The sequence below is a fragment of the Halichoerus grypus genome, chromosome 14 (assembly GCF_964656455.1).
Source record: "Halichoerus grypus chromosome 14, mHalGry1.hap1.1, whole genome shotgun sequence".
Classification (NCBI taxonomy): domain Eukaryota; kingdom Metazoa; phylum Chordata; class Mammalia; order Carnivora; family Phocidae; genus Halichoerus; species Halichoerus grypus.
In genome coordinates this window covers 6,426,205-6,439,914 of record NC_135725.1, presented here as the reverse complement: position 1 = coordinate 6,439,914, position 13,710 = coordinate 6,426,205, and the positions used below count along the sequence as shown (strand labels likewise).

Genomic DNA, 13,710 nt, shown 5'->3' with positions numbered 1-13,710 from the left:
CTCAAATGTGGCTTTTCTGGAGTTTCAGTGAAAAGGCTGGGGTATTTACCAATTCCTTCTAAATCCAAACTGATTCTCCAGGACTAGGTAGCTAATGAAATCTCTTCCTATTTCTTTTAGATTTCTTTTTTTTTTTTTAAGATTTTATTTATTTATTTGAGACAGAATGAGAGAGAGAGAGAGAGAGCACATGAGAAGGGGGAGGGTCAGAGGGAGAAGCAGACTCCCTGCCGAGCAGGGAGCCCGATGCGGGACTCGATCCAGGAACTCCAGGATCATGACCTGAGCCGAAGGCAGTTGCTTAACCAACTGAGCCACCCAGGCGCCCCTGCTTTTAGATTTCTAGTTATTGCCTCTCCCTGGGCTTTTTGGATTTTCATCCCATGCATGGGAGTTCAGGAGTCAGTCCCTTGACTCTCTTTTTTTCCAGGATTTCTGCCTTCAATTTCTATCTGATTTAGCAGCTCCAAAGTTTATTCCTTGATTCTTCCAGCCAGTAAGACTACAGCTTTGTATAAGAGCTCTGTCTTCTTTCCCAGCAAGCACTGGGCATGACAAAGACCTTGTAGTTCCCTCAGGATAAAAGATGGATAAACATGGACTTCATTCAGTGTTTTTCCTGTGGTCCAGGGTCACATCTTCTCCAGTTGCTGTCTGCTTTTGTTTGCTTGTCAATGTCTTCAGTGTTTTTTTAGGATAGTTTGTTCTAGAGTTTATAATTGTTATCAGTAGATTGTATGGGTTTGTATAGGATATTAAAAGGATCCAAATCAGGAAGAAGTAAGTATGTGTACACACACACACACACACACACACACACAGGAATATTATTCAGCCTTCATAAAGGAATACACATTATTTGCAACAACATGGAAGAACCTCAGTGGCAAGTGAAATAAGTTAGAATGACAAATACTGCATGGTACCACTTACATGTGTAATTAAAAAAAAAGAGTCTAACTCTAAGAAACAGATGGTAGAAAAGTCTTGCTAGGGGCTGGGATTTGGGAGAAATTGGTAATAGGCTATAGATTTTCAGTTATAAGGTAGGTAAGTTTTGAAGATCTAATATAACATGGTGACTATAGTTGTGAATATTGTATTGTATAATTGACATTTTCTAAGAGAGTAGAAGTTAAATGTCCTCACTAGGGTAAAGAAAGTACCTTCATGAGGTGATGGATGTGCTAACTCAGTGCTGGGGAATGATTTCACAGTGTATACAATGTGAATCATCATGTTGTATACTCCAAGTGTCTTATAATTTTGTCAATTGTATTTCAGTATGGTGGGGAAAAGGTTGTTTTCAAACAAAGACTACAACTTAAAATCATTAGGGCCTCACTGAGAGACCTACTAAAAGACACATTTCAGCAGAAAAAAGTCCAGAAGGAAAGCATAGGATCCAAAACAATGGTGAGCACAAATTGATTAAATTCTTGCAAATTTGCCCCTTAATGGCTAAGAGTTCATTTTAGATGATGTTCTCTAATTGAGTAAAAAAGAATGTAATAAATTAAAAGAAAATTTCTAGAAATTGTTATTTTTGAACAAATGAAAATTGTTGGAAATTTGTGTATCCAATTGCAGGTGGACTTCAAAAATCTTGTGGTTTTAACATTTGCCTGTTTCTTGTTTCTCTACTCACTGGAAGTCCCCAGTTATTTGAAGAACTAAGTATTAACTCTAGTATTTTCTCTAATTTAATAAGGTTCTTATAGTTAAATACAGAGCTAAATTTTAACTTGCACTTCACTTAATCATCGTTTTTCTATCCTTTAATGTCTAAACTTAGTATAGTGCTTGGCACTCAGTAAATGCTGTATGCGTATGTTTGCTATTATTTTCCCCTTCTCCCTTCACATGGCTCTGCTCATGATTTAAGTAAGTACATCTGTGGAAAAGGTTGTCAGATTTTTAGCTCTTTCAAATATCAATCTCATGTTTTAGCTGCTAGCTAGATGCTTGTATAATTGCCCTACTTCCATTTCTAAACAAAAGTGTGTAAAGCAGCAGTCTTGATTCTCCTCACCTGCCAGTGTCAAGGGGCAAAGTCTTCATTTCCTCATTTCCATTAATGGTATTATAGATCTCCCAAACCTGAAATCTTCGCACTGTCTTTTACTCCAGGCTTTAAAAACATTTTTTAAAAATTTGACTATAGTTGAAGCAGAGTGTTGCCTTAGTCTCAGGTGTACAGCGTAGAGCTTTGGCGTCTCTGTACATTATGCCGTGCTCACCCCGAGTGTAGCCGTCAACACTGCTGCACTCTTGTATGCTACTACAGTAGCATTAACTGTGTTCCTTGTGCTGTGCCCTTTATTCCCGTGACTTATTCATCCCGTGACTGGACTCTTGGCTTCTGTATTCAGTTAGTTACCAGGTTGCATGAATTCTTGCTGTTATATTACCATTCATCATTCAGCTGTTGCGGTTTCAGTTCAGGATCTTACTACTACCTAGACTATTGCAGCAGCTTTTTAACTGTTTCTGTTTCAACTTTCTAATTGATCATTGACTGTAGGATAAAGTTTAACTTCTTTGATCTGATCTATTTATTTATATATTTATTTTTAAGTAGGCTCCATGCCCAATGTGGGGCTTGAACTCATGACCCTGAGATTAAGAGTCGCATGCTCTACTGACTGAGCCAGTCAGGTGCCCCTTAAATTCTTTGATCTGATATTCAGACTTTTCTTAATATTGCACCATAGCGGTTAGGATTGCATTCATTTACAAATAATAAGATGTCTGGTGGTAGATAGGTGATTCTTTTTTTTTTAAGATTTTATTTATTTATTTGACAGAGAGAGACACAGCCAAAGAGGGAACACAAGCAGGGGGAGTGGGAGAGGGAGAAGCAGGCTTCCCGCCGAGCAGGGAGCCTGATGCGGGGCTCGATCCCAGGACACTGGGATCATGACCTGAGCCGAAGGCAGATGCTTAACTGACTGAACCACCCAGGCGCCCCGCTTCATGGTTTTATTTTTTTATTTTTTTAAATTTTATTATGTTATGTTAGTCACCATACAATACATCATTAGTTTTTGATGTGGTGATCCATGATCCATTGTTTTCGTATAACACCCAGTGCTCCATGCAGTACCTGCCCTCCTTAATACCCATCACCGGGCTAACCAATCCCCTCTCCCCTCTCCCCTCTAAAACCCTGTTTGTTTCTCAGAGTCCATAGTCTCTCATGGTTCATCTCTCCCTCCAATCCCCCCCCCCCATTTTTCCCTTCCTTCTTCTAATGTCCTCCATGTTATTCCTTATGTTCCACAAATAAGTAAAACCATATGATAATTGACTTTCTCTGCTTGACTTATTTCACTTAGCATAATCTCCTCCAGTCCCATCCATGTTGATGTAAAAGTTGGGTATTCATCTTTTCTGACGGCTGAGTAATATTCCATTGTATATATGGACCACATCTTCTTTATCCATTCATCTGTTGAAGGGCATCTCGGCTCTTTCCACAGTTTGGCTATTGCGGACATTGCTGCTATGAACATTGGGGTGCATATGGCTCTTCTTTTCACTACATCTGTGTCTTTGTGGTAAATACCCAGTAGTGCAATTGCTGGGTCATAGGGTAGCTCTATTTTTAAATTTTTGAGGAACCTCCACACTGTTTTCCAAAGTGGCTGTAGCAACTTGCATTCCCACCAACAGTGTAAGAGGGTTCCCCTTTCTCCACAACCTCTCCAACATTTGTTGTTTCTTTCCCTGTCCATTTTTGCCATTCTAACTGGTGTAAGGTGGTATCTCAGTGTGGTTTTGATTTGGATTTCCCTGATGGTTAATGATGATGAACATTTTTTCATGTGTCTGTTAGCCATTTGTATGTCTTCTTCAGAGAAGTGTCTTTTTATATCTTCTGCCCACTTTTTGACTTGATTATTTGTTTTTTGGGTGTTGAGTTTGACAAGTTCTTTATAGATTTTGGATACTAGCCCTTTATCTGTAGTGTCATTTGCAAATATCTTCTCCCATTCTGTGGGTTGCCTCTTTGTTTTGTTGACTGTTTTCTTTGCTGTGCAGAAGCTTTTTATCTTGATGAAATCCCAAAAGTTCATTTTTGCTTTTGTTTCACTAGCTTTTGGAGATGTATCTTGAAAGAAGTTGCTGTGGCCGATGTCAAAGAGGTTACTGCCTATGTTCTCCTCTAGGATTTTGATGGATTCCTGTCTCACATTGAGGTCTTTCATCCACTTTGAGTTTATCTTTGTGAATGGTGTTAGAGAATGGTCGAGTTTCATTCTTCTGCATGTGGCTGTCCAATTTTCCCAGCACCATTTATTGAAGAGACTGTCTTTTTTCCATTGCATGTTTTTTCCTGCTTTGTCAAAGATTATTCATAGAGTTGAGGGTCCATATCTGGGCTCTCTGTTCTGTTCCATTGGTCTATATGTCTGTTTTTGTGCCAGTACCATGCTGTCTTGGTGATCACAGCTTTGTAATATAGCTTGAAATCGGGCAACGTGATGCCCCCAGCTTTGTTTTTCTTTTTCAACATTTCCTTGGCGATTCGGGGTCTTTTCTGATTCCATACAAATTTTAGGATTGTTTGTTCCAGCACTTTGAAAAAAGTCATTGGAATTTTGATCGGGATGGCACTGAAGGTATAGATTGCTCTGGGTAGCATAGACATTTTAACAATGTTTATTCTTCCGATCCGTGAGCATGGAATATTTTTCCATCTTTCTCTGTCTTCTTCAATTTCTTTCATGAGTGTTTTGTAGTTCCTAGAGTATAGATTCTTTACCTCTTTGGTTAGGTTTATTCCGAGGTATCTTATGGTTTTTGGTGCTATTGTAAATGGAATCGTTTCTCTAATTTCTCTTTCTACAGTTGCGTTGTTAGTGTATAAGAAAGCAACTGATTTCTGTGCATTGATTTTGTATCCTGCCACATTACGGAATTGCTGTATGAGTTCTAGTAATTTAGGGGTGGAGTCCTTTGGATTTTCCACATAAAGTATCATGTCGTCTCTGAAAAGAGAGAGTTTGACTTCTTCTTTGCTAATTTGAATACCTTTTATTTCTTTTTGTTGTCTGATTGCTGTTGCTAGGACTTCTAGTACTATGTTGAACAATAGTGGCGAGAGTGGGCATCCTTGACGTGTTCCTGATCTTAAGGGAAAGGCTCTCAGCTTTTTCCCATTGAGGATGATATTCGCTGTGGGTTTTTCATAGATGGATTTTATGAACTTGAGGAATGTTCCCTCTATCCCTATACTCTGGAGAGTTTTAATCAGGAAAGGATGTTGTATTTTGTCAAATGCTTTTTCTGCATCAATTGAAAGGACCATATGGTTCTTCTTCCTCCTCTTATTAATGTGTTCTATCACATTGATTGATTTGCGAATGTTGAACCACCCTTGCATCCCGGGGATAAATCCCACTTGGTCGTGGTGGATGATCCTTTTAATGTATTGTTGGATCCTATTAGCTAGGATTTTATTGAGGATTTGGAATCCATATTCATCAGGGATATTGCTCTGAAATTCTCCTTTCTGATGGGGTCTTTGCCTGGTTTGGGGATTAAGGTAATGCTGGCCTCATAGAATGAGTTTGGAAGTTTTCCTTCTGTTTCTATTTTTTGAAACAGCTTCAGTAGAATAGGTATTATTTCTTCTTTGAATGTTTGGTAGAATTCCCCAGGGAATCCATCAGGCCCTGGACTCTTGTTTTTTGGGAGGTTTTTGATCACTGCTTCAATCTCGTTACTGGTTATTGGCCTATTCAGGTTGTCAATTTCTTCCTGTTTCAGTCTTGGCAGCTTATAGGTTTCCAGGAAGGCCTCCATTCCATCCAGATTGCTCAGTTTATTGGCATATAGTTGTTAATAATTTCTAATAATTGTTTCTATTTCCTTGGTGTTAGTCGTGATCTCTCCCCTTTCATTCATAATTTTATTAATTTGGGTCCTTTCTCTTTTCTTTTGGATAAGTTTGGCCAGTGGTTTATCAATCTTATTAATTCTTTCAAAGAACCAACTTCTAGTTTCGTTGATTGATCTACTGTGTTTCTGGTTTCTAATTCATTGATTTCTGCTCTAATTTTAATTATTTCTCTTCTAATGTGTGGCTTAGGCATCGTTTGTTGCTTTTTCTCTAGTTCTTTAAGGTGTAGAGTTAGTTGGTGAATTCGGGATTTTTCTATTTTTTTGAGTGAGTCTTGGATGGCTATGTATTTCCCCCTTAGGACCACCTTTGCAGTATCCCATAGGTTTTGGACCGATGTGTTTTCATTCTCATGGATTTCCATGAATTGTTTAAGTTCTTCTTTGATTTCTTGGTTGACCCAAACATTCTTGAGCGGAGTGGTCTTTAGCTTCCAAGTATTTGAATTTCTGCCAAATTTTTTCATGTGATTGAGTTCCAGTTTTAGAGCATTGTGGTCTGAGACTATGCAGGGAATAATCTCAATCTTTTGGTATCAGTTGAGACCTGATTTGTGACCCAGTATATGGTCTATTCTGGAGAAAGTTCCATGTGTGCTCGAGAAGAAGGAGTATTCTGTTGTTTTAGGGTGGAATGTTCTATAAATATCTATGAGGTCTATCTGGTCCAATGTATTATTCAAAGCTCTTGTTTCCTTGTTGATTTTCTGCTAGATGATCTGTCCATTGCTGAGAGTGGAGTATTGAGGTCTCCTACAATTAACGTATTGTTATCAATATGACTCTTTATTTTGGTTAACTGTTGGCTTATATAGATGGCTGCTCCCATGTTGGGGGCATAGATATTTACAATTGTTAGATCTTCTTGTTGGATAGACCCTTTAAGAATGATATAGCGTCCTTCTGTGTCTCTTATTAAAGACTTTAGTTTAAAATCTAATTTGTCGGATATAAGAATTGCTACCCCAGCTTTCTTTTGAGGTCCGCTGGCATGGAAGATGGATCTCCATCCCTTCACTTTCAGTCTGGATGTATCTTTAGGTTCAAAATGAGTCTCTTGTAGACAGCATATGGATGGGTCCTGTCTTTATCCAATCTGCAACCCTGTGCCGTTTTATGGGAGCGTTCAGGCCATTCACGTTGAGAGTGATTATTGAAAGATATGAATTAATTGTCATCATGTTGCCTGTGAAGACGTTGTTTTTATAGATTGTCCCTGTAAATTTCTGTTGTATATCACTCTTGGGGTCTTTCTCCTTTTATAGAACCCCCCTTAATATTTCTTGCAGGGCTGGGTTAGTGGTCACATATTCTTTCAGTTTCTGCCAGTCATGGAAGCTCTGCATCTCTCCATCCATTCTAAATGAAAGCCTTGCCGGATAAAGTATTCTTGGCTGCATGTTCTTCTCATTTAGTACCCTGAATATGTCTTGCCAGGCTTCTCTGGCTTGCCAGGTCTCTGTGGATAGGTCTGACATTATTTTGATGTTCTTCCCTCTGTACGTAAGGACTCTCTTCCCCCTAACTGCCCTTAAGATGGTTTCCTTGGTTCTAAGATTTGCAAGTTTTACTATTACATGCCAGGGTGTTGGCTTGTTTTCCTTGATCTTGGGAGGGGTCCTCTCTGCCTCTAGGACTCAAATGTTTGTTTCATTCCCAGATTAGGGAAGTTCTCAGCTACGATTTGCTCAAATACATCTTCTAGTCCTCTCTCTCTCTCCACTCCCTCCAGGATTCCAATTATTCTGACATTGGAACGCTTCATGGTGTCACTTATTTCTCTGATTCTATTTTCATGGATTCTGAGTTGTTTTTCCCTGGCCTCCTCTTTTCCCTTTTTATCTATTATATTGTCTTCCACTTCGCTTATTCTGTCTTCTGCCTCAGTTACCTTAGCTGTTAGATTATCTAGATTGGATTGGATCTCATTGATAGCATTTTTAAGTTCTGCCAATTCACCTTTTATTTCTGCCCTTAGAGACTCTATGTTGCCATTCATTGATTTCTCCATTCTGGCCATTGTCTTCACAGTTGCTAGCCTGAATTCCATCTCCAACATCTTGGTTATATCTGCATCCATTTGTAAATCTGCATCATAAGTCATAATCTCTGAGTCTTTTCTGTTTTGGGGGCTCCTCCTCCTAGTCATTCTGTTGATGGGTGTTTGAGGGAATGTATAGAGTCCAAATTATTGACCAGAACCCAAGCAAGATGCACCTATTTTCTTGGGACCTTAGGGTTGCTGGCCTCTTGTTTTCCCAGCCTGTGTTCTGCTGGAGGGGCCTGCCGCGGCTGTTACTCAGGCAACCCTGTTTGGGCGGAGTTGCCCTGCGCCCCTGTGGCGGGGGATGGGCTCAGTGGGAATCAGTTTTTGGGGCTTTTGTTCTCTGGCGGCTTTCCCTGGCGGCTTTCTGCGTCTCTTCTGTGAGCCAGAGTAGAAGAGACCGTTTCCAACCCTCTGCCTCAGAGCAGAGAGACCTCAGTCTGTTCTTCAGTGAGCTCTCCAGGCCACACCGTCTCCGTTTCTGTCTGTGCTGCTATAAACTGCAGCGGCCTGGGTTGTGCGCCCCTCCGCAGCGCCCCCAGTCCTGCCTCCAGGTCAGGGCACGTTTCTGCCCTTTGTGCTTCTAAAACTGCCAGCCACTCCCAGTTTGCTTGCAGGACCTCGCGCTCTGGGTTTCTGCCCTGGGGGCTATAGTTTGCAGGTGCGACCCTGGTGTTCTGGGTTCCGCCCCGGGGGCTGCCCTAAAGTCCTTTCCCCCGCCGCTACCGGTCTGCGAGTCTGTGCCCTCTCCGCAGCGCGTGAGGCTGTCGCTCACCGGCGGTGTAGGAGCCCCACGGCCAGGCACCCTCCCGCTGCCATTTATCCTCCGATATCTGCCCGCGGAATCAGGGCTCCCCGCTTCGTACCTCAAAACCAACCGCCTGCGATATTCTGTTTGTAGAGATCCAGATCTTCTTACATCTCAGGCTGGTTTCGTGGGTGCTCAGAGTGGTCTGGTAGATATCCAGCTCAATTCCGGGGACCAGTTGAAGTAGGGTCCCCTACTCCTCTGCCATCTTTCCCCCCTCCCCGCTTCATGGTTTTAAAGTGATTGCCCTACCCTATATTTATGCTCAGAGGCAGGTAGGAAGAAAGCGAAGGGGGAAAAGCAAAATGCAAAAAGGAAGCCAAGTCAGCTTCCTTTTAAGGAGTGCTCCTGGAAGTACCACCCAGCAACCTCCACTTAAATCTCATTTGTTGAAACTGGTTCACGTGGCTATCCATCTGTGGGGAAGAACAGTTCTTAGGGGGGTATGTTGCTCTCCCCAACAAAATGGGACTCTATCAAGAGGCAAGGAAAAATGTATTTAGTTGCAATTTGCCGCAAATATCTTTTTTTAAAGTCCTTTCCTAAATGGTATAATTTCTCAAATACTGTACTTCAGCCCAATAAATTAGAGTAGATCTTGTACCTTCCTACTTCTCAGCACAGTTCTACTCTCCTAGAATGTTGATCGCCTTTCATTCATATAAATCTAGTCTGTTGTACAGAATCAGTTTTAAATGTGACCTCTCTAATAAAACTCATCAGTTTAAACCCAGTTTGAAATGTTATTTACCCCCTCCAGATACCAGTAAGCAATTGTCACAGTAATTAATTTATTGAGAATTTATGTTGCCTAGTGGGATCTCTTCTCCTGTTGCCTGTGACTGATTTTGTTTGTTTTGTTAATATTGCATATCTGTATTATGTTTCCTCAGTTAACTTGTAAACTTCAGCTTTATGGTCCTTGTCCACAGGAAGGCTATAATCTCAGTGTCTCTCACTGTGCTTTGTATATAGTAGTACACAATATTCAGTTAATGAATTTAACAAAGTCACTGCTTTCAGTGACGCCTTCTTTGTATATGAGGGATGCCTTATCAGTATCACTTTCTTTTGTAACTTACTGTTTTTTTTCTTAACAGGCAAATGTTCTGAATAAAACTCTGTTTGGAATGGCTTGCCTTACAATGACAGAAATGGAAGGAACATCCGTATCTCCTGTACAACAGAATGGTGACATTCCTGGAAATGCGAATCCCGTGAAGCAAATAGATCCACTCCTACAGGTGTATCTTTATCATTCTCTTGAGAAAGCTGAAGGAGAGTATCTGAAGTTTCCAACTGGGGAGTATGTTGCAGAAGAAATTTGTGTTGCTGCTTCTAAAGCTTGTGGTAAATATTAAAAAAAATTATTTTCTCCTTGGGGTGCCTGGGTGGCTCAGTCAGTTAAGCGTCTGCCTTCGGCTCAGGTCATGATCCCAGGGTCCTGGGATCGAGCCCCGCATCGGGCTCCCTGCTCAGCGGGAAGCCTGCTTCTCCCTCTGCCTCTGCCGCTCCCCCTGCTTGTGCTCTCTCTCTCTCTGACAAATAAATAAAAATCTTAAAAAAAAAAACCTATTTTCTCCTTGTTAATGGATCATCACTTCAACTATGCTACTCTAATACAATGTAGATGGATAACGTATTATTTTTTTTTTTTTTTAAATGCTTATATGCCAGTGTGCTGTCAAAGGGAGAGCTGCCAGAGCTTGGAGACCTGTTTGCTACCTGGTGCTGCGTCACACCGGGGTCTCTGCAGGCGCCGAGCTCCTCGGTTGCCCCAGGTGCAGCTCTCGAAGTCCCTGGTGCAGCCGCTGCCTGCCACAGGGTTCAGGCAGCAAACTTTGATGGAGTGTGTTGTTTCCAACAGGGGAGAGTGCACAGGCCCAGGGAGCATGGCTGCCTGCCTCCACCTAGATTTCAAAGGATGGAGCCGGGCAGCCGGGAGCCTTGGTGCCAATCTCTGGTAAAGCTACAAAGACAGAAACCTTGTCCCAGTGTGTCCTGTAGGCAAGAGAACAGATTGGAGAACAGATTGTCATGTCAAAGAGGATTATTCTTGAGCCTTAGGTCTAATGGAATTTGCCCTGTTGGGTTTTAGACTTGCTTGGGACCTGTCACTCCTTTTTTTCTGTTCCCCTTTTGGAGATCTTATGCCTGTCCTATCGTATTTTGGAAGCATTTAAATTGTTCGATTTCACAGATTCACAGCTGGAGTGCAGTTTGCTTCAGGATGAATGGTACCTTGGGTCTCACCCAAATATGATTTAGTTGATATTCAGATGAGTCTTCGAACTTCAGACTTTTGAGTTGATGCTGGAATGAGTTAAGACTTTGGGGGCTGCTGGGATGGAGTGAATATATTTTGAATATGAAAAGGATGTGAATTTTGGGGTTCCAGGGGCAAAATGGTAGGTTTCTATTGCTATGTCTTCATGTCTCCTTATCTTTTTTCTGCAGTCTTTAGAAGTTTTATTTGGATTACTTTTTAATAGTTTCCATTGTCTCATCATGTTTGCGTTTTGCTCTACCTTCTTTACTAGATAGAATATATTACAGTACCTGATTTAACTTTGTTCATTGGTAATTCTACCATCTCTGTCATTTCTAGGTATCCTTCTACTGATTGATGTTTCTTCTGGTTATAGGTCATATTTTCCTGCTTTTTCAAATGCCTACAATTTTTTATTGGATGCTGGATATTGTAATGTAAATTTGCAATTTACATTGTTGCCTGCTGGATTTTGTTGTATTCTTTAATTAGTGATGGACTTTGTTCTGGCACGTGGTTAGGTAATTGGTGGTTTACTTAGCTGCTTTTGAGATCTTCTCCTCCTTCTCTTTCTTCTTCTATCTTTTGTTAAATAATCCAGTATTTCTAGTATATTCACAGAACCATGCAGCTGTCCTATCAGTTTTTAGCATCCCCAGAAAGAAACCTCTTACCCATCAGAAATAATTTTCCATTTCTTTCCCAGCTCCCCCAACAACAAATCTGCTTATATCTCTAAGAATTTGTTTATTTGGAACATTTCATGTAAGTGGAATCATGCCATATGTGTTTTTTTGTGACAAGGAGTTGAATTCCTGAGTCATATTGTAACTTTGTCCTTCACCTTTTGAGGAACTGCCGGAATATTTTCAGGGCACCTACATCATTTTACATTTCCACCAGCAGTGTATGAAGGTCCCAATTTTTCTGCATCCTGATCAATACTTGTTATTACTGGTCTTTTTGATGAATGACATACTAGTGGGTGTGAAGTGGTATCTCATTGTGTTTTTTTGAAAAAGCTTTATTGATAAATGATTCACATATCATACATTTCATACTTTTAAATAAAAAGTGTACATTTCAGTGGTTTTTAGTATCACCAGTCAATTTTAGAACATTTTTTCATCCCAAAAGAAACTCTGTGCTATCACTCTCAAACCCCTTCATCCCTCTCCAGCCTCAGGCATTCCTCTAATCTATATTCTGTCTCAATGCATTTGTTTGTCTAGATATTTCATATAGATGGGGTCATATAATATGTGGCCTTTTGTTACTAGCTTCTTACACTTATATATAATAGCCCCCTGCCATGGAAATCTTTAGTAAAAGGTGAAAGATTTATGTGATCTGAAGAGAAGCTCCAGAGTATTCTACTAATACAATTTTTGTGAAGTTCATCCATGTTGTACCATCTGTCAGTACTTCATTATTTTATGGCTGAATAATATGCTACTCTATGGATAATGCCACATATTATTTAACCATTGATCATTTGCTGGACATTTTGGCTGTTTTAGTCTTTGTCTATCATGAATAATGTTCCTGTGAACATTGTGTACAATGTTGTGTACAATGCGGACAGATGATTTCATTTCTGTGTGTATACCCAGGGGAGGAATTGTGGGTCAAATGGTAACTCTTATGTTTAATTTTTTGAGGAACTACCAGACTGTTTTCCAAAGTGGCTGCACCATTTTATATTCATACCAGTAGGGTGTCAGTGTTCTGACTACTCCACATCCCTAATAACACTTGTTATATGACCTTTAAAACTTATATCCATTCTAATGGGTATAAAATGGTATCTTATTATAGTTTTGATTATTTTTTTTTCCAGATTACCAATTCTTTTGAGTATCTTTGCATTGCTTATTGGCAATTTGTGCATCTTCTTTGGAGAAATGTTTATTCATATCCTTTGTCCACTTTTTAAATAGGTTTTGTTTGTTTGTTTGTTATGGGGTTGTTAATAGTTATATTTTCTAGATACAGATCCCTTATCAAATATATGATTTGGAAGTCTTTTCTCCCATTTTGTGTTTTGTCTTTTCATTGTCTGGCTCTGGTAGCGTTCTTTGAAGCAAAGATTTTTCATTCTAATGAAATCTTCTTATTTATTTTTGTTGTGGTTGCTTGTGTTTTTGTGTCATATCTGAGAATCCATTACCAAATCCTAGTTCATGAAGAATTACCCCTGTAGTTTCTTCTAGGAGTTTTATGGTTGTAGTTTTGCTTCACTTTGAGTTCATTTTTGCAGCTGGTTTGAAGTGGAGGTGCAGTGTCATTTTTTTGCATGTGAATATCTATGTGTTACTGACTTCTCCCACTTTGTATAGTATTTAGAGGATTCATCTATGTTGTACCATGTATTAGAACATTATTCTTTTATGACTAAATATATTCAGCTAAATAGTATCAAATACATGATACAACACGGATGAACCTTGTAAATATTAGGAAGTGTAAAAAGCCAGTAACAAATGAATATCTACATGCAAATCCCAGCACCATTTGATGAAAAGGCTGTGATTTCCCTGCTCAGTAGTCTCAGAACCCTTTCAAAGTATTATTTGGCCTTAAATGAGTGGGTTTGTTTCTGGATTTTCAGTTCTGGTGTCTGTATGTCTTAACGCCAGTACCATACTCTCTGCATCATTACGGCTTTGTAGTAAGTTTTAT

At 39.9% G+C, this 13,710-nt stretch overlaps 1 protein-coding gene and 1 pseudogene across 2 annotated transcripts in view; one reads left to right on the top strand and one right to left on the bottom strand.

The window, feature by feature from the left end:
- The window catches only part of JAK2 (Janus kinase 2), a 151,363-nt gene that overhangs the window by 62,494 nt on the left and 75,159 nt on the right, over positions 1 to 13,710 (top strand). For both annotated transcript variants that reach the window (XM_078061495.1, XM_036101216.2), the window contains exon 3: positions 9,860 to 10,109. In XM_078061495.1, the coding sequence (XP_077917621.1) occupies positions 9,890 to 10,109 (220 nt within the window). In that variant the 5' untranslated portion in view covers positions 9,860 to 9,889. The remainder of the gene's footprint in view (positions 1 to 9,859; positions 10,110 to 13,710) is intronic.
- On the bottom strand, positions 12,310 to 12,398 carry LOC118541565 (U5 spliceosomal RNA; annotated as a pseudogene).